At 36.1% G+C, this 27199-nt stretch overlaps 1 protein-coding gene across 1 annotated transcript in view; it reads right to left on the bottom strand.

The window, feature by feature from the left end:
• The window catches only part of AGMO (alkylglycerol monooxygenase), a 186390-nt gene that overhangs the window by 107379 nt on the left and 51812 nt on the right, over positions 1–27199 (bottom strand). The window contains exon 4 of the mRNA XM_056483504.1: positions 2531–2634. Coding sequence (XP_056339479.1) covers positions 2531–2634 — 104 coding nt within the window. The remainder of the gene's footprint in view (positions 1–2530; positions 2635–27199) is intronic.

Here is a 27199-nt window from a genome sequence, read left to right as displayed (position 1 = left end):
GCCAACCCATTTTTTACAGAACCCAGACCTGGAAACTCCTCAGTAGATAAGAAGTGACTGTGCTGAAAACTGTTCCCAATTCCCTTTTCATACTTGCATGTAGATGTTTCCACTGCCTTTATACCAAGGCATAATTCAACACTTTATCTAAATGTACCGCCTAAAGTGATCAAATTATTATGGATTTAATATTTGCAATTAAATCTTACCCTTAGAGGAAAGTTGAGAATTGTACTCAAAGCATTAAATTATAGCTTTTCAAAGTGTATGTGCAAATCTCCATCACTTATTTATTAATTTATATAGCATTATCTTGCTTTATCTTGCTGTTTCCTTCTTAAAAATTAATATTTTTAACATCTTTTTTCCTCTAAATGGGTCTCAATAGTATCTCTCAGTCTTCATAGTAGATTTGCTTCTCTATGGTCCCTCCAGTAGAGAAACAGAAACACTGTGTATGCAAACAACATTAAGCACTATACATTTGGTTCCAAAATCCAGAGCATATCTCACACCACTGATTGTCAAGCATGTTTTTCTAATCTCTTTCATTTCATATCTTTTCAATCATAGATTAAAATGCTGATTTATTTATTTTACAATGTTTAGCTTAAAACACAACAGAGCTGGCAGCAGAAAACTCACATAATCCCACACCAAGCACCGTAAGTTTCTCACAGTCTCCAAAAATTGGATGTCAAACTCATTGAACAATACAGTACACATTCAACAAGATCAGATCATTCTCAGAGATTAACTAAAGCTTTCACTGAGTTTCAGCTTCAAGGCACATCCATCCATGGTTCTGGACAAGACTGTCAGTCCAAAAAATAGCAGTTCTGTAAAAATTAGCAGGAATTGTGATCATGCACAGAAAGGCGTTGCAGAAATCAAACTGGCGTAGGTCTGAATAGTTCAGGGAGGAGGCAAAACAGTATTTACATTAACCATATGTTTTGGCTAATATCAAATACTTGGTGAAAAAAAACTGGCACACAAAAGTATAATGTATTCCTAGATTCATTTCCCTTTGCACAAAGCATATGAAATTTAAATGCACATATATTACTTGCCAAGTGATACCAGTGTGGTCCTGAGGATGGTCTTTGGAATCCAAGGTGGCCAGACATCTTGGTCTTCTGAGTATTTTATGCTCTCTGAGGTATCATCCTCAAAATCATGCCAGCAGACAAAGTTCTCATATGCAAACACATATGTACACAGGCTTTTTGTCTTTTATGAATTATTGTTTTTGTTAAGCATTTGCACATATGGTCCCAACGGGTAAATGGGCAAAGGTTAAATCTTTAACACAGCAGTATTTACAGAGGAAGCAGAGCTGTCACAGACATCCCTTCCAATATTGTTCATTACAGTCATTTAAATTCTAGGTAATCTTGCTAACATCAAATGATTATTTTCTTAATAAATAAACAATAATAATTTATATAGAAGACATCAAGAAAAAGATCTAAGAAATAGTACTGCTTCATGATTTTCAGAAGAAAATTTTCCTGGAACGTAGCACTTTAACTAATTTAATGTCATGCACTTAAAACAGCTACAAACTAGAGACTAAGTCAATGTTCAGTTACATAAGCATAAATCCACTTTACCAAAGTTAATGGAGTTACACTGGATTTCCATGGGTGAGCATAGTCTCTTGACTTTGAGTCATTTGCTCTCAGGCTGGATAGAGAGATTGCCAAAGGACTGTGGGTTTCCTTCACCACACATATTATACCTCATTGGAGAATATATATAATTATATGTATGCATTTATATATGTAAATACATTTAATATCCCTTTTGAACTCGAATTTTGAAAATTAAATTTTGAAGTTATTAATTTTGAATAACACACAACCAGACAAACTACAATCTGGTTTTAAAAAAAAGAAGTCAAAAGAGAAAATGATGGCTCAACTTAGGAAATCAGCCATTACTCTGGGTGCAGAACTAAGCCCTAAACATTATGTTACATTTATGAATGCATTAGGAAATATACTTTTTAAAATCTGTATATAAATACTGAATAGGTACTCAGCTCACCATTTCAAATTAATTTTATCTGAAACAACAGTAGGTAACATACTATTTTTACCTACAAGGGTACTGATATGACATGAATGAGCAGAGACAAATAAATCCATTTGCATGTCCAAAGCAAATTTTAATGATGATTTCTCTCTTGTAGCTAGACAGACATTTTCTGAAATAGTTGAATTACACTCTGCTCTTTTTCTGTACTCATGCATGAATAATTGAATGAAAATTCTCCACTCTACTCAAAAAGTTATGAAAATATAAATGCAGGGTTATATAGTTAGTCTTCTTTACCTTTTGTAGCTATTTTCATGTTTGCTGTACAACAGTGAATATATTTTAAAACTTATGATTATCAGCTTCTTCTGTACCTTCAGGGTCAAACACCTTTAAAAAAATTATGTTTTTCTTTGAAGGGAAATGAAAAGTGTTTTCACTTTTATGAACCTTGTTGATATTCTTTGTCAAATCTTGTGCAACTTACCCAGGAGGTATATTTCTGCAGTACAGATTGCCTCAAGGCTGTGAATAAGTTGTAATCTTCTGAACTATGGTGTACTTGGTGCGCAGCCCACAGTATATTAACCTCTGCAAAACACAAAATTTATAATGAGGTTTGTGCTAGATAAGCAACATTTGTTTTCCAAGGACTTTTTTTCTTACACCAGAAGCAACTAATCCTCCAATTCAAACTTTGCTATTTTCCATGAACATAAAATAATAAAACCTATTGTTCAAAGCTGAGTTTGTATAGGCAGGGTTACATGTCTGTCAGTGCACACAAGTCAATGTAAATTCCATGCTGGTAAGGCAAGGCTGTAGCAGGACCTAAAATAATTGTTGGAAGAGCAGAAGGATGTGTGAGATGGGAATTAAAAAGCCAAAAAGACTCATCTAAGTTCTGGTAACATGTGTCAGTAGGAGCTTTTTACAGGACTCAGAGGACAAAGACTGAGGATGCTCTCATGCTTACACTTAAAGACTAGAAGGGGACACAAAATGTTCCAAAAATCTTATGCATCAGATTCAACTGGTGTCAGCTTTTATGCTCACATTTTTCTGGAATGCGTGAATTGTCAACCCACTTGTGCCACAGACCACAAAACAGAGCCACTGCCTGCCCACTAGTGACAAATGGAAAAACAAACCAAGGCTCGCTGGGAAGCCTTGACCCAGCCAAAGGAGAGCTCTGGCTCTGTTGTTACAGTTCAAAAAAATTAAATTGCTGGAATAAGAGCAAAATCAGTGTCAGTCATGTCCTCTGAAGGCATGATACATCTAATGCACTGAAATGAAAAATACTTCAAAATCCTGATTATATTTCAAGGTGTTTTCTCACTCAAGTGCAGACCTGGGTAGCCAGTCTGCACTGTATCTGGCCAGTGTGAAGTGGGATGTTAAAACAGAAATTTTCATGGCAATCAGATATACAGCTATAAGGATTACCTTAATTACAGGAAAAAAAGGAAAAATAATGTGGTCAATGCAGCCCAAATAATGCCTATTTATCACAAGCCTTAATTTAAAGTCTCATGTGTTTCAAGGGATGAAGTATACACAAAGCCTCAGCTGATTACAGAAATTAAAAGTCAACTGGCTGTCTGCCAGCTGTACACTCCCATTGTTACTGACCTTGTTTCACCAGAGCCATTTGAGAAATGCCTTTGGCAGATATTAGAATCACGTTCAGAAAATGATTTTATAATGGCAGTCTAAATTATTTAATTATTTTCACCCAAGTTTACATCAAACAGTTTAGGTCTGGTAATGAATGTGTGCTTCCAATGTAAAATAAGGCAAAAAAAATTTCTCTTATTGAACCTGAAGGTATCTTTACCATTTAGGGAACTACATAGTCTTGTAGCAGGAGGTAACAGACTTGTATGCTAGCAACTGGGACTTTTAAATCTAATTATTTTTGACAGTTTGGTAATTAACATCACAAAATCATTTTTAAATTACCTCTAAGGCCTTAAAAATACTTGAAACTGCTGAAATAAATCCGTAATTTCAACTATCAAAAAACACTTAACAATGAGTCTAAGAATTATTTCTTTTTTAAATGCATTTGTTCCTGAAGGAACAAGTGTTCACTATATCAATAATTAGTGATGTCTCTCAAATAAACCCAAAAGAAACTCACCAACCAACCTCATCTCAATGCATCTCTGCCTAATAAACACACTAGGAAATGAATTATTCAGATGAGCTTCAGTATTGTGTTTGAAATATTTCTCAAGTCCTCAACAGAAGCTAAATGAGTGAAAAAAAGCTTTTGAAAAGGTGGAGGTTAAAGACCTGTCTCCTTACTTGCTTTAAAAGCATTTACTTCCTATCACAAACTGTGTGTAACACAAGCCTCCACTCAATGAAGTACAGCTGTGCAAACAGGGTACAGTAACTGGATCTTTCTTCTTTCCCTCAGTCATTTTTCAGCATTATGAAAAGTTCAAGGAAGGGAATCTATGATGATTTTTACAGTCTACTCTCATTGTAGTTAAGGTCAAATGGTTTTCAAAATGAATTACTAAAGAGGCATTTTATTAGGATTCATTTTTCAGTTAAACTGCCTCTTACACTAACAATTATATATAGAATAAGGTAACCAAATATTGGTAAAATATTAGTTACTCAGTTGTGTGAGCCAGCTTAAATGATCTATCATTCAAAAATGCACCACAGGAATATTGGGGAGATAAACAAACAATTCTTCCACAAGCAATTTAACTGCTACAGCTATTTCTGACTTCTGTTATAGGTAAGTAAACTCCTGCTCCTTAATCCTATTGTTGATGACACCAATGGCACAGACTACGTTAAATTTCTTTGAGAAATAGGCAGACTCAATCAGAAAAAAAATTGCATTAAAAATGAGTCTGAAGAAACTGATAATCAATAACTTTTTAATTGAAGCAAAAGAATAACATGAATGGGTGAAATAGATCACCCCAAAACTCAGTCTTTAAGCATTAGTACATTAAAAATATTACAACCTAATGCCAAAAAGACATCTCTCAAATCTAAGAAACAGACATTCTTCATGGAATAAAGCTGACTGCTCAATCAACTGCCTGCAAGAGAAATAAAATTGTATGCGCCTACAGAAGACTTGTGGTTTCACTTTTTCATTTATAATGATGACAACTTGAAAGAAAATGAGAAAAACTATTTGAATGAGGATAAAATTATAAAAGACTCTCTTACATGGACCTTCTCAAATGTATTACTACATAATGACCAGTAAAGAAAGCAAGGCTGAGCCAATTCCAACATAGATTTAAAAAAAAAAAAATATGCAGAAAACAGGAAGTATTACTGCATTTTATAAAATTATTAAATCCTACTGTGAAACCACAGGAAAAAAGTAGGCGATGGAATTGGAGAAGCCACTGAGACAATGTTCTAATGGAATTTTTGACATTTCATAATTCAAACGTGATTGTTAAATACAATTTTAAAAATAGATAACTTCAATATGGTTATACACAAACCTCCTATTTTTGATTGAGGAGAGTAAATTTCATGGAGTCACAGGATAATTCAGGTGGCAGAGAACCACCAAAGGTCTCTAGTGTAACCTCCTGCTCACAGCAGGACCAGCTTTAAGTTCCTGAGACTCAGCTGGGTCTCAGAAAACCTCTGCATCTGCTGCTATTATGAAGAACTACCCCTAAGTGAAGATAAAGGTAGGATTTCCTTTTCATGTAGTTGTGAGGAAAGTTATACAAGCTATAACCCAGCACAGCAAGGGCCTACTTTCCTGTTGTGGCTTTCCCGAGTTTCCTGTTAATGGATGGAGATGTGATGAGCTGTTCTCATCTGGGGAACAACAGGGCAACTGCCATCTTGGCACTGGAGTTAATCACTGTTGAATTTAATACCGTTGTTGTTGTTGTTATAATTATCATTACTATTACTACCACGACCTACTGAATCAATTAATATTTTCATCCATCACCCAATTTAAAGAATAAGCATGTAATCCCAACAGAGAATAAATGAGGCCATGTAGCTAGGTGATGAAGCAAAATTTGTACTACAGAGAAATTCCTGAATGAAGGACAGTTTATGATCTGGCCCTCAGTTTTCATTCTAGCACTTTAAGTCTATGATGTCATCTCAGAATCAGATCTGCACTTGCTAAAGTCGGTGAGTTCCAAGCAGCTGAGAGGTTTGTATTGTACAACTTATTCCAAAAGAAAATGAAGATTTGTCATTTTAGCATTAGTTCAGTGTATAAATTCTGTTATTAGAAGAAAGAAACTGAGAAGCTGAGGGAATTGGCCTGGAGAAGCACAGGCTTTGAGGGAACTTACTAGTAGCCTTTTAACAGCAAAGCAGCACTGGCTAACAAGAAGCTGGACTCAGGCTTTTTTCAGAAGTCCTATGTATTTCTTCTTTTCTGGGTTTTCCAAAATGAAGAAAGATTATTGATTTCATCCTTTTTTTGTACTTCTTCCTTTCTTCCTCCTCTTAATTAACTCATAAAATTTAATGTTTCGCACACTTCCAAAATCATATTGGTAAGGCAACCAATGATTTTTACTTAGGCTTAATTTTTTTATTTAAAAATAATTTTTCATTATCAATCAAGTTTCTTTGTATGAATCCCTAGGACAGATCCAAAGCTTGGACCATATTTCACTACTTCTGAAGTATTTCTTCTTTAGTAGTAGGAAATGTTCATTGTGCACATCAGATTCCTCTTGAAGAATACATAATAAAGAGTGTCAAAATGAGATTTTTTTTCTTGTTCATTTTGGTAATTTTAAGTGATTTTCATAGCCCAACACATTTTGATTAACAACAGGAGAAAGCACGTATGCCAAAAAAAAACCTATAGTCATTTTAAGGAATGATTTCAATGAAAACAGTCATTTTATGAAATCCTCGGAATCAGTGAAATGGTGAAGATTTAATGAAACTTGAGTAAATAAAAATGGGATGAACTTTTAATTAAAATATGCATACAAGCTTTATGAGACCTGGATCTTAAGTAATATGGAAAAAAAATACAGATGATGAGTCACATAAAGTTTCCAGTCTCTCATAGTCAACACTGACTGTGGCTAGAACAGGTGAAAGTTTCCCTTCAGCACCTACTTAAATTTAAACTGAGACTTCAGTTTTGCTATGCTAGCCATCTTTTAGAAGATGGCATGGTACCAACTGACCCCAGTGTGGAATATGTTGGTTCCTAAAGCAGGTGTAACCCACAGGACTTCAGAGGCAGGTACTCTGTGCTGCATTCACTTATAAGCAATCAAAAAGGCATCATCTCCTGGGTCTACTTCTCTCAAATCACAGTTAGTAGAAACCCCAGGATGACTGAGGAAAGAAAAACAGCCTGGAAGGGAGAAATGTCAGTCACTCCTTTGCTATGTGTTTCAACACTACCTACAAAGATAAGAGAGGAAAATAAAAAGCATTTAAATAATTTATCTGCTAAATTATTACCTTTTCTGATTCACAAAAAAACCCCCAACGGTTTGATTACCTTTCTGCCTTCTTCTAAGTGGTCTGTTCATAGAATCACAGAACCATAGACTATGCTGAGTTGGAAGGGAACCATGAGGAAATCCAACTCTCGGCCTGGCACAGGACTGCGCCAAGAATAACTCTGTGTCTGAGAGCATTGCTGAAACACTTCTTGAACACCCTCAGGCCTGGTGCTGTGACCACTTTCCTGGGGAGTCTGCTCCAGTGCCCAAACATCCTCTGGGTGAAGAACCTTTCCATGATATCCAACCTAAACCTTGACTGATGCAGCTTCATGACTGGTCACCAAAAAGAAATCGGTGTCTGCTTCTCCTTCATGAGGAAGTTGCAAATGTAATGAGATCTCCCCTCAGTCATCTCTTCTCCAGGCTGAATAGAACAAGTGACCTCAGCTGCTCCTAATATCATCACCCCTCAAGGTTCTTCACCATCTTTGCTGACCTCCTTTGGGCACTCTTTAACAGCTCAGTGTCTTTTTCATATTGTGGCACCCAAAACTGCCCCCAGCACTGGAGGTGAGGCTGCCCCAGCTCAGAGCAGAGCAGGACCATCCCCTCCCTTGCCCAGCTGTGATGCTGTGCCTGATGAGCCCCAGAACAGCGTTGGCCCTTCTGGCTGCCAGGGCACTGCTGACTCGTGTTCAACCTGACAATGACCAGGACCCCCAGGTTCCTTTCCTTGGCACTGCTCTCCAGCATCTCATTCCCCACTCTGGACATCCAGGGTTGTTGTGGACCAGGTATAGAATCCATCACTTGTCATTGTTAAACTTCCTGTAGCTGGTGATCACCCAGGCCTTTAATTTCACAAAGTCTCTCTGCAGAGCCTCTGCCTTCAAGGGAGACAACAGCTCCTCCCAATTTAGTGTACTACTGATGCTTTTTAAGAATTTGAATAAATCCCTTTTCATGCAGAGCTTTTTCATAGAATCTCCTTCCCTGTTTGACTCTACACTTACATTGGATGAGCAAGCCCTGAGATATAGTACCACTTAAATTTTGTTACTGGAAAGGACAATTACCAGATTTATTTTTTTTAATAAAAGATGGCTTAAAAACTGTATTTTGGGACGTATTTGGGATCCACCTCACATAAAAGCAGAAATCTAACAGATTAGCTATCATCTCCACAACAAAAATTGATATGAACGGTGTGCAACTCTCTTGTTTGGCCTGTTATGGTGCAGCCCCTATTTTGTGACTCTTCTGAGCCAATTTTGCTTTATGTTTTTTGTTTTATGTTGTTGTTCAGGCAGAGTTACAGAATAGGTGATTTGCCAAAAGGCTCTGCTTCCTGCTTAGTAGAAATATAATTCTTATAGGAAAAATTCTTTCCTTGGTTACGTTAGTGTTAGCACAGAGCTGTGCGGGTTTAATGAGAACAGAACTAGATCCAAGGAATTTATCTGGAAGGCTCTGCTATATACCACACACTAAGAAGCATGTATAGAGGGAAATGTACACTTTTTTGTTTGTTTTTTTGGTTTTGTTTTTTTTTTTAATAAGACACATTTTTCTTAAATTGTGGCCTTGGCTACAATGAGTTTTAGCAGTTTGTATTCTCAAGATAATCACATTTGTAAATCAGAAGACTGACTGTAAGGAGATCTGAATTGATTTACTTGATAGACTTGATTTACTATAGACCTTCAAACAATTTTCTTAACCTTTCTATTCTTCTCATTTTTCTTGAGAAGTACCTATCTGTGCATGTACCTGACCCAGATCAGTTCTCTGCCTTTAGGAAATAGAAGTTCCACTACTGTTTAAAATATTAGCCATTGCTCATCAAGTTGGTGTGTCAGGAGAAGAAGAACAACTCAGAAGCATCTTTCCAGCCTCAGTATTATCTAGTCCCCCTTGGTCATTTTTCAATTAAATACATATTGTGCTACCCAGGTAATGCCAGGACAGGCAATCACACAGCATGTCATAAGCCAGTATCAAAAGAAAATTATACTACCAAGAGACACCCTATGGTCTATATAATCATAATCCAGCAGTTTAATTAGTAAATTTCACTTGGTTCAGCATCTGATCCTTCTGTGATGTGAGATGTGCTTTTTCTGAGCTTTAGTCAGGATTATCTCTGTTTTTCAGGCTTCTTCTTATGTTACTCTATGTGGTCAGCAAACTATTTAGTGAGTGGGCTAACTTGTAATCAAGTAATACGTGGTATACACTCCCATGGTTTATATGCCAAAAATTGGAGCAACCTTCTACAAAACCTGCCTCCAGAATGTGTGCACAAGCCAAAACCTCCCGCTTGATCTGCTGCCATACCAGTTGAAAACACAAATCTGCTCCCACACAAAAAAATCCACAATAAGATCTGCAAAACTGAAGATGCAGAATGGTCTGGGGAAACGTGGGAAGCATCAAGATAAGCCAAAGTATTACACATGCTACCCAAAATAAACAACAGGCCAGATCCTATCCCCTTCTAGCAAGAATCCAGGGGACTGTGAATTATACTCAGATAGACTTCTGAATCTGTAAAATATTTAAGAGATCATGTGGTTAGGAAAGCAGAGGCTGGCCAGGTCAAAAGTAATGGTCCTCTCAACTCATATGTGCCTTATGTTACTTCCTGGCATCCTCATAAGCACAGGGCATCAATGGAAAGGCTAGAAAAAGCCACAGCATACCCAAAGATTCAGTCTCTTCTAGTAGAAGCAGTTCTCTTGGAAACTAAGCTGCATGAGTCAAACTTCATGCAGCATTATATCCATGTTAACCAGAGTAAGAATCTCAGTTATTATATTAGGACAGTATTAACCCATGGCCTGTGAGCTTTTCATACAGTTTCCAGGAACTGAACAGTCTGTTTCCACACACACCATGGAAAGCCACAAAGGAATAAAGGTTATCAGGTAAGATTCATTAACAAATAACAGTGACTCAATCTCTGACCTCATTCGTAGTTCTAAAAGAAAATGAACGTGCATTCCTTTGTGTGAAAAGATACTGAGAAGATAAACGATCCAAAGCAATTTTAGGATGCAATTGCTGGATTTGGACACTTCCAAAAAGACAAAGGAAAAATTCAAGAAATGAAGAACAATACAGAACTGATAAAGTTTTAGTATTGTGTATGTAAGTTAACTCTGAAAACAGTGGAACATTTGCCAAGTCTTTCAGCCCACAGTAGGTCTCTCACAAAAATTCTGATACAACAACTTGCCTGACCAGCCTGTTTCTCACACCTTCCTGAAGCCACTTTTCAAGTGCTCTAGCTGTCTGGAGCAGCTATGCAGCTGGTCAAAGCTTTGTTTGCCTGAGCTCTGGACATTCTCTGTAACAAAGACAGGAGTACCTAGACTATCAGGAACCATGATGGCAGCAGCTGTTGCACTTTCACTTTTCTCTTTCACATGTGTATTATGCTTGATTCAGGTATTCTGTTTTCCAGTTGTTAAGGATTTCATAACAGATTCTTTATGTGTAAAAGTGTTTAAACAGCTCTGATGGTGCCATGGCAGTTTCAAGGATAACCACACCATAGCATAAAATATTCTTTGTGAACCCAGTCCCAAGCCCTGTCAAGCCTTTCCCACAAATATTGGCCTCAAGTTTTTTCAAATACTCTTCTTTAAGCAAGGGTTCCTCCTGGTTATAGGAAGGCTTATCCACCTTACACCTCACAACCACCTGACTGACACACCATATTTTAACTCCTGAAATTCATTGATGTAGAAAGTTTTTGTAGCACTTCACTCTTTCTGCACCTTTTTTACTACAAAGAGGAGAATATGGCTCATTAATCTGATAACTCTAAATCATCATGTTGGTGAAGTTATGTTTATATATTACAAATGTATGTGAAAAGAAGATCCCCAGCAGCTGGCTCAAAATGACCTCTATAGGTCTGTGCCACTTTATATAAGCTGCAGACTTGACTCAAGGTTCTCCCAGTATGGCAAATTACAGCACTGGCAGTCTCTAGTTCTGAGCGCTTGCCAACCTGTATATTGTAACAGTGTTACTGAATACTGAGATCAAACTGTAGTATAAACGTGTGAAATGCATTAACTGTGACAAAATTAGCACTGTATTCATTAGCCTGATGATAAAAAGAGAACTGAGACTAAATTAAATAAAATCTTAAAAGGAAAAAAAAAAAAAAAAGGTACATAAAAAAAATCTAAAAATCAATTTTTACTTCAATTCTTTCAATTTATTTTTTTTTCTTTTCCCAAAACAGTCTCAGACACTGAAATGTCAGCTTATGCAATTTGAGAACATATTCATCTTAGAGGATCTTAGAAGGAAATTGCTGAAATGAAATGGGGAAAAAAAAAAAAAAGAGAAGATAATTCTTCTTTTGTTTATTTTGTGTGGGGGAGTGGGGGGTGAGAGCTCTCCTTCTCCTGTATTCTGGGCTGTCTTTACAAAAGATTGATGTCTGGTGTCACTGTTAGGAAGTGCAAACTGTTCAGCTTCATTGCAATCTATGTCCTCATCCTCTTGCTCTGCAGGATACCACATACTTTGGCAGGCAATATTCAGAAGGGAAGCACTTTAATGGCAAGAATGGATACCAGTGAAACCTTTTCCCACAATGTTCAAAACTCTAAATGTGCATATGTTAAAGCAACATAAAGCTGGAGGATATTAGGAAGAAAACAATAACTGATATTAACATAGACACAGTAATCATACTTTTTTGCCCCTCAGAACAATACATTCAAAAAATTCTAGGGAAATACACACAACAAGGGTGAAAAAATAAGGAAAAAAAAAAAAGAGAAGGATGAACTGGAATGATTTCAAGATTTCTAAACTAAAAGCATAAACATAAACATACTTTTTTCACAGGAAATATCCATAGCCCCTTCATTTATCTTTTTACCTTTTAGGCTGAATCCCTGCACTCATTTATTTGTTTAGTCATTTTTTTTCAAACTAGATATAGTAAGATAACACTGATAAGTAAATTTATTCTGGTAGTAAAGAGGATTTGGCTCTCCAGTTTTCTGTTCCAAAGTGTTTTAAATGACTTATTAAGCCAAGTTCCTGAATGATAGATGTGTGGAAATGCAGACTATATTTGCAAAAAATCTATAGAAATTTACAGAGATATTGGGAAAGCCTTGTGTTTATTAAACAGTGGCAGTTCCATTGTATTTGGTAGCCAACTAGTTCTTTTATAGCATGTGTGATGTGTACTTAAAGAGTTCTGCACTTCCACAAATGACATTTGGACCAGTGGTGTCAGTACTTTTTTTATGCTCCCATTCCTAAGAGCATATAGCTGTCCTTCAAGTAATTACCTATGGCTGCATCTGTTTTAGATGCTCTGGACACTATTAGGCATGCTAAAACTTTAATAGCCTTTTTCATTTCTCGTTTTAACAAGAAGGACATAGAAGACATTTAGACAGATTAGATAAAGATGGCACAACACAGTCAATTGTCAAAGCAGGCAGTCTCAACTTAAATGTGAAGGAAAGTACAAGCTTGCCTTCATATTCCACCCAGCTGGGATCTACCTGGTAGAGCACACCCCTAAGTGTGTCAGCTGGGATTATCTAGAGGATGCCTCTAACACCAGAATGCTATCTTCAAGGTTTTGTCTCCCATCACTCCCTGTCCTGTCTCTTCAGCAAGAAACAGACATGAGCCTAAATTAGGACTACACAAATAGGTCTTAACATTGGAGCCATCCATAGTTACAGAGGTATTGGCAGCATGCTCACATTCAGCCAAAAGGAATGAAACAGCCTTTAAGAAAGCCTTTTACGTGGGTGCCCCTTACTACTAGTGCTACTCTTGAACTCCAAATATCAGAGAAGGAGTATCAGTATCCATATATCAGTCAGAGGAGTAACTTTATATTACATTTCCTCTTTCCTCAAAAATTGATAAATGATTACTAGCTGAAGACAGGTGACTCCACATGCAATACAGTTTCAGGTATGGAGTTCATTTCAACGTGTGCTGTAAGTTTTGGAAATAAATTTGGAGAGCTGAAGGTACTCCTGCACTACCAGCAAGCACTGAAGCACACTAAAGGTCTGGGAGTGCAAAACAATGGCTGGCAAAACCAGCAGCTAACAGAAGAAGCCAGAGTTGCAGGGGAGCAGGAATATCAACAGACTCCTATGATGCTAATTCAGACTGATTTGTCAAAGAGCAGCTATAGCACTTGACCTGTAAAGGCACTCCTCCTACATGCTTACTGGGTTTGGCAGCCACATGTCTCCTGAATGATGTTGCATTTTCTGCCTTTAAAGGCCAATAGCTAGTGGCTGGATAATTAGTACCAGAGCTAGCAGAAAGGAAAGGATTTCAGAGACAGCAAATAGCAAGTATGGAAAAAAAATATTTTTAGCTGATTAATTATGACATTTTTTTTTATACATCCCCCTGTAAATTAATTCACTTTTAATCCTTTATCTGTTTGCTCTAAGCTACAGAACAAGCTAAGACTGAAAGCTCAACACAGGATGCAACTGTTGTATTTTGTGCTTTCCAATCACACAAAAGTCAGCATGAAAGCTATGAAGTGCAGGATACTAGACTGCAGGCTTACCTCAACCACTAAAGTTGTATATAGGAAACAGATCTGCCAAAGAAAAACAGGCTCCTCTACTCTATATAGTGTGATTATTATCTGGCAAGGGTAGTGTATTCCATTTTCAATATAAAAATAGAAGGTTTTTGCTGCTCTGAGATCTCTGGTTAAAATCCATTGCTAGACAAAAGAACTGGCCCAAAACGAGTGTGGCTGTTGGCTTTTTTAGGCAGATTGAGCCAAACTCAACTCTAGTCTACCAAAAAAGTCCTATTACTTCACAGCCAATCTCCACCTACTACTAGTAGGGGAGGAGAGAGAAACAGAGAATCTTTCTCTTTATCTGAAAAGTGTTGATTTTTTTATGGAAAACATACTTGTAAGTACAAAGTTTTACAGTGTGCTAAGACATACAGAACAGTAAGCATTTATGCATAATTTCATAAGATATTTTATGTGCACTCCAGCACCTATTATTTCTATACCCAGAATGGGAGCTTTCACACCCTGTAAGTTAAAGGACTACCCCATATTAATCTCACCACTAAATTTGTCATTGATAGAGGACCCCACCAATGGGTAGGTTTTTTTTTTCAACTTCCCAGCCAAGATACACTCAGTGGCAGCAAAACAGTGGCCAGAGGGAAGCAGAGCACAGCTGTGCCAGTTCCAGGCTAAGAATATTCTTTAGTCAAAACTCCAGAGGAATTGTTAGGAGTTTACACTAGGGAATCAGGACCTAGATAATAAAATCTGTATAACTGGCAGGTTCCAATATTACACCATCTTAAGACAATGGCTATAGCATAGGAACCTTCATTATTTCATTCCAGGCAGAAAAATGCAGGATAAAAGAATAAAATTTAAAAAAAAAATTATAAAGGGAGGGGGGTGAACATTATAGAAACACAAGCAAACCTAACTTAGAGATGGTTGCTGAAATTCATCAGAACAGTAAATTCACATATGTTTATAGAGAACTTGAAGAATATAAAGATAGACATGATCTTCCAGAAACAAATCAAAAATTTAAGTGATTGTTTAAATAATTTTAATCCCACTTCAAAAACATTCCAAATTGTTTAACCACTGCCATAGGGAAGAAGCATGTTTGATAAAGCAAGAGGGAATTGGAAGACATGGTTAGAAAAGCAAATTTCTTTGCTCTTCAGTTTATAGAAAGAAAATTTTACTTCACGGGCTTGTTGTTTACCTCCTTTGCTCCCACCCAAAAAAAGAAGTAAAGTTTAAGAATAGTAAATACTCTTCTTATTCCCTTACCAACATTGCAAGAAAGACAGTATTGTCTTGATAAAATTTGGATATAATAATAAAAAATGTTTTGGCAGAATGTCAGTATAGATTATAAATGCTACAGGTGTCTGTTTCCAAGTCTAAAAGCAACACAAACATCTGCATTTTGCAAGGGCAATCATATCACCACATAGATGTTCATCTGATTCTATTACAAAGGGCTTCTCATCACCCACGTATTTCCTCTGAAACTAGATTACAGACCCTTAGATCAGGAGCACTTCCTTCTGTGCATTTATTGAGCATACAGAACCTAACAGCTCTGATCTCTTCTGAGATTTTGTGGATCTTCTGTGCCATAAGACCACATAAGGTCTGAATATTTAAAGTTATAAGGAAAGATTTATAAAGGTGTACAAGAGACAGATACATTTGTTTCTGGAATTAGATCGGGCTGGTGAAGTAGAGCTCAGTGGAAAAGCAGGTGGTTGAGATTATGATCAACCAGGCAAACAAACTCAGGCAAGCTGGACCAGATGGCCTTTTTTCTGTTACTAATATTACTTATGTTCCTACTCAGCTGTAAGAAGTTACAAATAGTTTACCTGTTCAGATTTTTCTGACTCAAATTACATAAGATCAATGCTCTCACTTAATTGTCACATTAAAACTTATCATGATACTGTCTGTAATTCTATTTAATAATTTACAGTGCTGCCAACCCAGAGGAGAAACTGGTGGGTGTAATAGAAGTTTTGCCTTTAACAACACCAATTACACAGCAAACCATATAAAAAAGGAAAGAAAAAAACCCCAAGCAAATCCCCAAAAACTTAATCTAGAGGATTAAGTGCTACTAGATACAAACAAAATCTAAAGTCAAACCATATTTTCTGCATTAAAAGATGAAATTCTGAAGGAAAATTAATGGGCGTGACTAACCTGTAGACACACAGATTGCATGACACATTAATTTACAATTGCACCAACCATGTCTAAATCCCTCCTTCATCTAAGATGTGACACAATTCAGAGGCAATAAATTTAAAACCAGAATGGTATTTCACAGGTGAAGAAAAAAAGTAACATCTCTTAAGATGTTGCCTTGAATTTGCCTTGAATTATTTCAAAACTATACAAGCAATTTTTACATGCAGGCTACAGCTTATTTTGAATTTTGGACTAACACGAGTGTCGCTTTTCTGTGACAACCCATCTAGATTATTGTTAGCAGAATAAACTTTACCAGTTGTGGGGTATAATCTAATGCTGATCCTAATAATCTAGAGAAAAAGTTAACTGAGTGAAGATTTACAGTATTATAACCAGACTTCAGAGCAATCCACTCAACATCTATCTATACCTATTTTCCAAAACAGCACTCTTCACTGTAATTTGGTATCACACACAATAATACTGAGAGAAAGCAAACTATGCCTATCATACACTTTATAAAACTTTAGAAATCATTCTGCATTTATATCTATTTGCATTTTAAATATCATCTTGGTCAATTAAAGTTTAAGCTCCTCAAGCACTCCAGGTGCAGGCACATTGAGGCCACATGAAGAGTTTCTAAATTCCAGTTCACATTGATCAGGAGTCTTAGAAGGAGCTACAAAAATGTATAAATTATCTATACCTATTCTTCATATGTTTTTATTAAGGCATGCATAGAACGTGGTACATCCTACAGCTACTGATATTCATTGTTGTTGATTGCTGCTTCATTTCCTTGTAATTATTTCAGAGGAATGCTGGAGGAAGAATTGAAACAAAATATATGGTGGCTCCCAGTATAGATCATATTTCAGGACTAGCTTTAACAACATACTTCACAAATTTTCTTGATCCTGGCTCTGCAGACATGCAAATATTTTCATTTACATGTGGTATGGGATTTTGGCTGGTTTGTTTATCATTTATAGAGACAACACACAGCATATTTTCTTCTACATATACTGGGCTGGGCTGTCAGTGGAATGACAGGTGAAGTGAGCACAGCTAAAATCAGTGGAAAGAAGGAGACTTTTCCAGTAACACATGAAAAAAATCCTTGAGTGGTATTATTCAAATCAGGATGTGACTATAAATTTCTGAGTTGTACCTCTCCTTGGAATGGCATAAAAGGCAGGCAATACATGGTTTTTGACACATTTCAAAGTTTTTGGGTATCTGAATTAAAAGAATTTTCATGTTCTAGTTAATACATGTATCCACTGTTGTGGTAAGGCAAAACTTCAGAGATTGGAAGCCCTTACCATATTCCAGCATTCTCTCATTTCAAGGGAAGTCAGATGAGTCAAGATAAGTCAGCCCTAAGATATAAGGATGTCATTACCTTGGGACTTCCTCACATAGAAATGTGATTATTTGAATGTTCAAGTGTTTTGTTCAATCAGTATCACAGAGATTTAGAAGTTCTGTCTTTGTTTTGCACCATGTACAGTATTGATAGCCCTTGTATAAGTATCTGAACAACTGAAACAACTCAGTATTTATGTTATCTATTCCAGTACTTTATGCCAGCCTCATTCATTCAGAACAATAAAATATGCGCTAATGCAAAAAAATTGAGCTGAAAGAACTTACTATGCAGCAAAATAAAGAGACAGATAGTTGAGGGTTTCTCCTGAAGGCCACAGCCATAATCGCTATGTGATCATCTGGCTAAATATCATGTTAATGTACTGTATATACAGATGCTTGGTTATACAGATTTTATTCTGCCTTTGCATAATTTAATGAAAATGTTTATTGTAGACTATTTAATCACCCCTGTTTCAATGCAGCAGAGAAGAGCAGAATATTTGTACATTGGTCTGAATATCGGCAGGACACTTAAAAATTGGATCATAAATGCAAAGATAAAACCATCATACTCTATGCTAGCCACCACAGTCTCTTCTATAACTCTTCTATCATATTTTCCATTGTATTAATATCCTAATTGACTCTTAGATCAAGAGATGAACAAAATAGGAAGCATAGAAAGAACATTTCTTAAGAATTCTCAAAACGGCTAAATAAATAGCATGGTTACAACCTCCTGTTCATATTTAATTCAACTCTCCTCACTTCCAGTAGAGAAATCAAGTGAAAAGATGAAATCAGACCTCACATTTTCAGAAGCCTAACCAGGGACAAAGATATGTTTAAAAAAAAAAATAAAAAATCTGTGAGTGATTTTGCTGTGAGCATTGACATTTTTTAAAACTTTAAATTTTTTTGAGTAGTCTCTTTTCATCAAAATTACTTAGAAACTTTCATTTTTATCCAAGTTTATCAATAAAAAGTAATTACTGTTTCTGTAATACATAATCAGAAATTGATCCGATTTACTATTATATTCAATATTTCTGTATTTTGCCTTATATTACTTCAGTATTTGGAGACAGTATAAGTACTCTTACCATAATTTGTTCTATCATACTAAAGCAGACAAACAGTTTTTCAGAGAGAGCTTAGTCCTGCAAGGTGCTCAGCAGTGTGTACATACTTCATATAGGCAGTCTTTTGAGCTGCAGTGCTAAACTTGAGCAACAAGAGATAATAAAACCTGTAAAACACAGAAAACTTGCTTGGACTAAAACTATAGAAAAATTTCACAGCACTGGTGTCATATGGATATTAGGAGCTTATGTATAAATCGCCAACCCCATGACCCAAGGACTATGCAGTTTATGACCTCTTGCACCACAAAATCCACAGGTGCAGGGGTTTTCTTGAAGAGTGAACCACAAATGACAAACATTTGCACTACATTATCAGATAAATCAATACTATCACTAACTATATATACCCAGAAGACTGTTCCTTGTCACTTTCAGAGACATACTACATTAATTTTGTATTTCTGGATAGGAAAAGTTTTGCTGATGGCAAAGAACTAAAAAAGTGGTTTTCCTTGGCCAAATTACAGCTCCAGGGCCTGAGGGAAAAACTCACCCGCTCCAGCATTGCTGCTGGTTTTCCTAAATGTGGCTTTGCCCTACCTCAACAACATCCTCATGGGAAACTATGGTTTAGAATTGACCCAAGTGATGCTTATGGCAGTCAAAGCATGGTCAAAAACACCACCTTGTATCCATGATCATCTCTTACTGACTAATAAAGCCCCTGAAAAAGAAAAAGAATCCTCCTCTGTGCCATAAGTATTCACACTATGACTTTGCATGTCAAGATGGATTTGATACTTCTTCAGCCCATAAGATCAGTACACCATCACTTAAAATACAGAAGAGAGAGTTGGCTATGTACAACACACAAGGAGATAGCAATTTTGAGGTCTTAACACAATAGCTTATTTGAAGGTAAAATTATACAAATGTTAAAATCAAAAAATCTGAGCAATATGCACTTAGGATTTTGCATTCATAATCATCCCATACATTGTGTACTTCTGTATATCTATGTATTAACTAGTGACATCCTCCTGCACTACAGTCACACGCTGCTTACAGGCAGAGGTGTGAAGACAAATCCTACTCACAGTAAATTTTACTAGGCCAGTTTTCATCACAAACTTGAAGGGTGCATGTACGGATTTGCCTGTGGCCACTATTTTGGATTAATGAATAAGCCCCAGAATATACTGCACATATGATGAGATCTCCAGCTGCAACCAAGAATAACAATTTATCATAGACAAGATCTGCTGGGTTCTATTAGGAAATGGGTTTAGAAATAAGGGAGTGAAGATGTCATAGGTCACAGTCAAAGGACAGCTGAGGAAGCCTGTTGTGATTAAGGCAGCCTTACATAACTGCCATGAAAAATTTTCAGCTCAAAATGCAACATCTGTGTAACCAAGCAGTTGTGAAGACAATGGCCCACAACCAAGGAAAATGATACTATATTCTCTCATAAAAAGTACTTCCCACAAAGAGAATTTTATAGGACTTGACTGAGTGAAATGTTGAGGTCATAAGAGAGAAGTTTCAAGGGGCAAGCAGAAGGGATAGGGCAAAGTCTAAAAATAAGCATCAGCTATGTATTTGCTATGTCTGTCCTCAGTACTGCTGATGGAGAAATAAAGGAAAGATGTTAGGGGATGTAACTTAAGAACAAAGAAATTATTAAAAATAGAGAGCACTTATAAACTGGATTAACCACACACACACACACACACACACACATATATATATATATATTAACAAGCTATGCTGGTGACAAGCTGATCAACCACATTTGCCCATGGACAGCAGGATTAAGTAAAAAAGTATATATTATCTTGCTAACATGAATCACTCCAACAAATAGTATTCTGCAGGATTATCCAGATTTACTGTAAGTACTAAAGCGTACATAATGGCCCCAAATTTTTAATATTATACAAATGAATTATTACAGATTGGTTATGGTCACTCATCACTTTCAAGAAGCACTAATGCTTCTTCAAGAAAAATGAAATTTCATCACAGACATGCTGTGACTTTGTTCTAGTTAGTAATTTTTATTTGAAATCCTGCTTTCTGTCAATTTCATATTAAAGATAATATAATGCAATGTATATCAAAATTAAAGTAAAAAAATCTTTCATTTATTTCCTACTAAACTCTTGAACATTAGCTAGATGAGATGATTCAGAGATTTCCATACAGATAGCTGTAGCATTACCTGTAGATCAAGATTTCTCATATCTCTGGATTTTACCCACAGGAAAAAAATCAAAAATATCTCTTTCCTTGAGAGGATAGTGGATTAGCAAATTGGATCAGATCAAGGAAAGGGCTGATACACACCTAAGAAACAAAGCAGTCAGGGTGAGAGGGCAGCTGGACTTAAAAGGGAAGAAAATGCCAGGGGGAAGAGTGTGAATGGAGAACAATGGTGTGGTAGAGAGCTGAGTGGGGTTGGAGTGATTAGAAAAGTGAAGCAAGAACAAAAGACAGTGCCTCTATTACAAAAACTGAATGCTATCATCTGACTTCACACTAGGTCAATATTGATGGCATAGAAGCATAGAAACATTTAGGTTATAAAAGAACTTTAAGACTGAAAGGTAGATGTGTATTTAAGCCAAGGCATTACCAAAGTTTGCACAGGCAAAAAAAGGATCATAGTGGGTTCAGGAGGATCTTTTAATTAGGCTAATGACAAAGACCAAAGACAGAGCACTCTAATAGAAATCTGATTCACTTCCTCACATAGAGGAAGAGTTTCAATATTTTCTCTTAAATAACTGAATTTTCTTTAACCTGATATAACTTTCTGTTAAGTCATATTCTGGTCTGTTCCTTAATCAGCCTTAACCAGATTAGAGACATCACCTTGCTACACTTACACAGGAGATTCAACAGCTGCTTTTATTGCTGCTTTGAAAGTGCCACTTCACGACATTCTACTGAGCCCAGTTTAGATTTTAGAGATCAAACTGATGTCCAGATTCTACTGATGTATTTAAAGATGGATAGAAAAAAGAAATGGGACTTTGTTTTCTAGCTTCCCCTTAGATTTCTTTCTCAGGGGCTATGACAATAAATTAATCCTTACACAGGCGCAATCTTCCTCCTAGCAACTGACAGCCAACTTTCACAGTCCCAAAAAACCGGCTGATTGTATCAGTTTCTTTTTCACAACTAATTCTGATGTTTAAATTCGACAAAAAAACACCCAACCCCACTTAAAACATTTGGGTTTTGTGCAAAAATTCTTTAGATTGAAATGCATATGTGGAAAATCTCTAAGGTTTAAAAGACTTAAATTAGTCACTATTAAATTTCTCTGTTGCTAGGACTAGAATATATTTTTTTATTATAATAAAAATTGGAAGGAAACATATTCTTCTAAAATCAACATCAAAATATTCTTACTGTTTAAAGTTAAAATTCTGAATACAGTTTTCCACAAGGCACAGGCGCTGACTAAATTCATTGACAAAGGAAATATCAAGTATATTATCTCCCCATTTCAAATTTTGCCTACATCCAAGAAATCTGATTCTTTGTTAACCACAGAAGCAATCATTACAAGTCAGTAACAGATTTGCATACCAAAAAAGCACGATCTTACTTTTGAATTTCATACTACTCTCACAAATCAGAAAATAAAGCATAGGTATCTTTATTTGTAAATAACTTTTTAATGATCCAAGAATTAAAACAACTCATGGAATCAAAGTTCTACTGGCTTAATTAAGTTCAGTATTTACTAGAGGTTTGCAGAAGCAAAATTTGCTGTAAAAAAACAAACTTATGTCAAACATTTCCAGGGTCTTCATCACCACAGAAATTACCCCAAAAGACTGAAGTGCCATTGTGTATCCTGAACTCAAAATCAAGATCAACCAGAAGTGAGGAAACATGGCCGTTGCTAGAATAATAATTTTTTAATAATAGCAAAGGATGGTGAACATATGGATATATTTCCAAATAAAATCCAGTAGCAGGTGTTGGGCTGTGGTTTATGGGTGTTTTTTAATTTTAAAATACAGCAAAGCTGCTGCTGCTGGAGAAAAGATAGGCAATTTTTTCTATGCAGATGGCTTTTCCCAAAAACTCTTCAAAGGGATTATTCCTAAGTGATGTAAAATTTTCCTTCCAAATTTTAAACATCTTTAAATCATGAAAAATAGTTGGCATTACCTTATCAGTGGAAACTTGCAAACTTTGCAGATAATAAAAGACTAAAAATCCCATCAACATTAAATTTAAAAAAACATAATTAAAAATAAATAGATCAAAATTTTCCAGCTTTTGATTTTTTTTTATCCAGCATCACAAGACAGTTCTTTAGATGTTTTAATCCATCCTTGGAGACCAGTCCCTAATTTCCCAGCTGATTTCTGCCAGCCAGGAAAGGGCTGTCAAATACATAGAGAGTACCAAATATTTTATTATTTCCATTCCTCTGGATTTTTTACTTCCTGTTTATTGGGGTAGACTGCAAAAGCATAATGAAGTGGTGATGCTGATGTTTCAGCCCCCACACCACATGCTCATACTGACCTGAGAAAGCCAAGCCTCTGTAGAATTCAGAAGTTTGACCCCTTTTCTGCAGTACAGTGGGAAGGTAAGCACAGCCCATAATATTAATGGCTTTCAAACTCTTTGTCAGCACAAACCAGTCTCAGATTCCTAAAAGATAACAACCTGACTGAAATAGTGAAGAGGAAAGTTGATGAAAAGGGAAATGCCTTTATTTACCATCTTGCTCATAGCTACCACAGATACATTTAGTGTCAGACTCAGGACCTGGAACTCATATTACTCAAAATTGGTACCATTCACAGATTCCTGTTCACATTCAATCATTTTAGACACCCATGGGTGCAATGGCATCTATTTTGGCCAAGTTTATTATGTAGCCAGTATTTTCCTTGTTAAATTGTTTAGTTGCCTCTAGTTTAACTGTAAAAAAAACCGCACCACCAAAACCACACCAAGTACAACAATCAGTGAATTTGTATGAAATGAAAAAAATCTGGAAACTGAGCTGTTGAAAGGAAGTGGCAGACAGGTTAATATAGTACACTGCATTTCTTTAGAAGGCTGCTAAGCAATTCTACTCATTTTGAAAAGGTACTGTGTCCTCCCCAAATGGAGTAATTTGCTGTGAATATCTTTAAACAGAACTACCAATGGTTAGAACTTTAGATGATATGCAAATTTCAGTGTGCATTTGATTCATTAATCACACGCAGACCCACACAGGCAAAATGGCCTGATCAGCCTTCATATTGATCTGATCACTTTGGGAGAGGGAAGATTTAAGCTCTCAGGATAGCATACTCCTGCTTAAGCGTTGTTCCATGAATGATGCTTTCATTGCACACATCTGAAAGACTTGTGCTGAGCACATGTTAGACATCAAACTGCAGTAGTCAGGAGTTTTTCCATTTTTAAACAAAATAACTAATGTAAATTTATCAGTAGTTAATAGAAAGATTATTTTGTAGATGTGGAGATCTCACCCGTAAAAATTGACTTATCTGTAAAAATTTATTCATCTTCAGAACTAGTAAGGTCGTAAAACTTTGCCTCTGTATCCCTCAGTGTTCAAGGTGGCTTGATATGGATCCATGTCTTCTGTTTCTTGATTATATTTCTTTCTTATAATCAACATTATTATATTTACATAAGCAAACCTTTCAATTAATGCTTCCTGAGTTCCTAGTATTTCAAAATACAGTAGGTCTTCGTGGGTTTATTGACTCATCATTTCCTGAGAAATTTTTCTTAGTTCACAGTGAAAATTCCCTACTGTTCTACAGTTCTTCAAGCAAGCATTTTACTTGATCTGTCAGCCTGCAGTTTTTTTTTTTCTTTGCTCCGGCAGGATGGAGTTTACCTTTGGCAAGAATCAAATATCTACTTGGCAGTATCAGCTTTGAAAAAATGAAACTTGGTCATTATTAACTCACGGAATTTTTGTGCAATTTTTCCATCCATAACTTTGACCATGGTAAATGGAAATTGGATCAATTTGATTTTTTTTTTTTTTTAAGACTGTAAGATTGTAGAATCAGGCTCAGGTCATCCTGTATTAGATGTTTATAAACCCAGATAATTATCTATTAAAATAAGTTAGAGAATTCAAAATTGAATGCTCAACTCTAGATTCAACTTTTGAAACACTCTTGCATAGTTGATGTGAACAGGAACTCACATTTACACACTTGTAATAAACTATGTTTTATCAATTCACAAAAAATCTACAAACAGGATTTCAGACATATTGGTTTGCAAATGTTTCCATAAATATAATAATTCTCCACTGTCTAGCTAGAAATTATGAAAGGAAAAAATAATCTACAAAATACATTTAATGAATTTAGTTATGTCAATGATAGATTAAATTTGTTACTTTTTATGCTGCTGATTTTAGCATACTTCTAAACACATAACAATTTTAGGTGAGTTACATTGTTTTGATTTTGATCTTATTTTACTACCTCCAAGTATTAGGAAAGAAATTCATAATTATGTTTATTGGAAGATAAAATCAAAATCTTCACTCTAATATCCCTTCACAACAGTGTTCACTATATATCAGCTATGAGCTATAAACTGAAAAAAAAATAATATCCCAGCTGCAACATACAGATTATTTTTTAGAGGATAAAAAACTGGATATATGTGCAAGTCAATATGAAGTACAGTCAGTCCTGATTACAAGCCAGCTGTGTGAGCTTGAGCTCTCCTTAACAGGGTTTAACTTTCTGGGTTAGGCTAAAACTTAGCATGTCTTTTCTTTTTCCTCTCCTTTAAGAAAAAAGATGTGGCTTCACAGAAGGAAAAAAAAAAAAAGTCCTTATCAGGGTCAACTTAATGCCTCTCTTCATCAAATACTAAGTTTTTAACTTGCTCAACCATAATTCTTTTTATGGGTGAGTTTGCTAGTTACACATTCCAGATGTGAGGCAATAGGAAAATTGCAGTGCGGGGGTTGGCTTTGGGATCTGTGTGTCTGAAGCATTCTTTTCCCACTAGGAACTTTTCCCACATTTATAATAATAAAATTGTGAATAATGAAAAAGAGTTTAAAAAAATGAACTTCCTAAACACAAGGGCCAACGTTTTCAAATTATAAACAAGAATAAAGTCTGTCTTCTTATGATTCATCCATTAATTTTGGAAGCTAATAACGGCAGGTCACACCATCTATTTCAAAATTCAGAGGGAAACGCTGGCTGATGACTTCTTTTATTAGAAATAATTTCAATCTTTGGAAATGCAGCCAGTAGGAATTTAGGATGCAATGGAGTTCAAAGTTTGTGTGGGTGTATGTTGTTGGGAAGTAAAGAATAGCAATCCAGGATACTTTAACTTGCCAGATACAATTTCCTTTCTCAGCATTCTATGAGCTTGCCTAAAAAACTGGAAAAATTCACTTTCTATTTGCAAAATTTGCTATAGCTGGAACCAATCAAGCAGTATTATCAAAATTTTAAGTTTTGTGGAGGAGAAAAATAGTGATATTGTCCTGGTGTTGTCTTTCTTACCCTGAATCAGATGCTTGCAGCTTACAAGGACTGTACATGTTATATGTACACAGGTAATATGAATTTGTGTATATAAATATATAGAGAGACAGTGTGGACACATACACAAATTACATCTATGTAACCCAAGGTTAAGACCAAGATTTTCCAATGCAATCAGTCTCTAAATCCACACATTGGCAAATAAATACATCCTGTTCCTGCAAAATACTGTGCTCCTGGGGCTTCTCTAGAAAGTACTTGGTGTGGCTGGAAACACCCTGGAAACAAGGGCTGGGCAGGCACTGTCCTCCCCAAAGTCACAGATAATCCTCTGCATATGGAACAATGCCCGAATCTCTTTTTTTTTTTTTCATTTCCCGCTGCAGCCCTTCCCCTAATCAGGAAACAGATAAAGAGTTCATACCCCAGGTCAGTGGGAAGACAATTTGGAAGACTGGCTTTTTCAAACTACTACCTTAGGCAGTGGGAAAAGCACACTGAGCCCAATGCTGCCATTGCCAGGGGACCTTCATTGTCCTTATAGACTGTTCTTCCAGAATCTTTCCACCATTGTGGGATTTTTGGCAAAATCCTCCAACCTCCAGGAAAATGAAGAGAGCTGTACTTTTTAGCTTCCTTGCTCAGCAGACTGTGTAGTACAAACTTCCTCTGCCAAAACACTAAAGGTGTTTAGAGGACTAGCAGAAATATCCAGGATCTCAGTTGTGAAAGATTAAAATCAATCTGGATTAACAATTAAACACTGGGTTATTTTGCTGGAAGTACAAACAGGACAAACTGAAGCTTCGTGTTGCTTTGAAGAGAGGACACTTCCTTTGTGTATCACCTGAATGGGCACCTGTAGCATCTGAGATGGCACAGCCCAGCTCTGCTGACTGATATAAGGAAACAGAGCCAGCTTTCCTCTCAAATCCAAATGTCTCAAACAACTTTTTG

The sequence above is a fragment of the Oenanthe melanoleuca genome, chromosome 2, assembly GCF_029582105.1.
Source record: "Oenanthe melanoleuca isolate GR-GAL-2019-014 chromosome 2, OMel1.0, whole genome shotgun sequence".
NCBI lineage: Eukaryota > Metazoa > Chordata > Aves > Passeriformes > Muscicapidae > Oenanthe > Oenanthe melanoleuca.
This window is presented reverse-complemented; position numbering and strand designations above follow the sequence as displayed.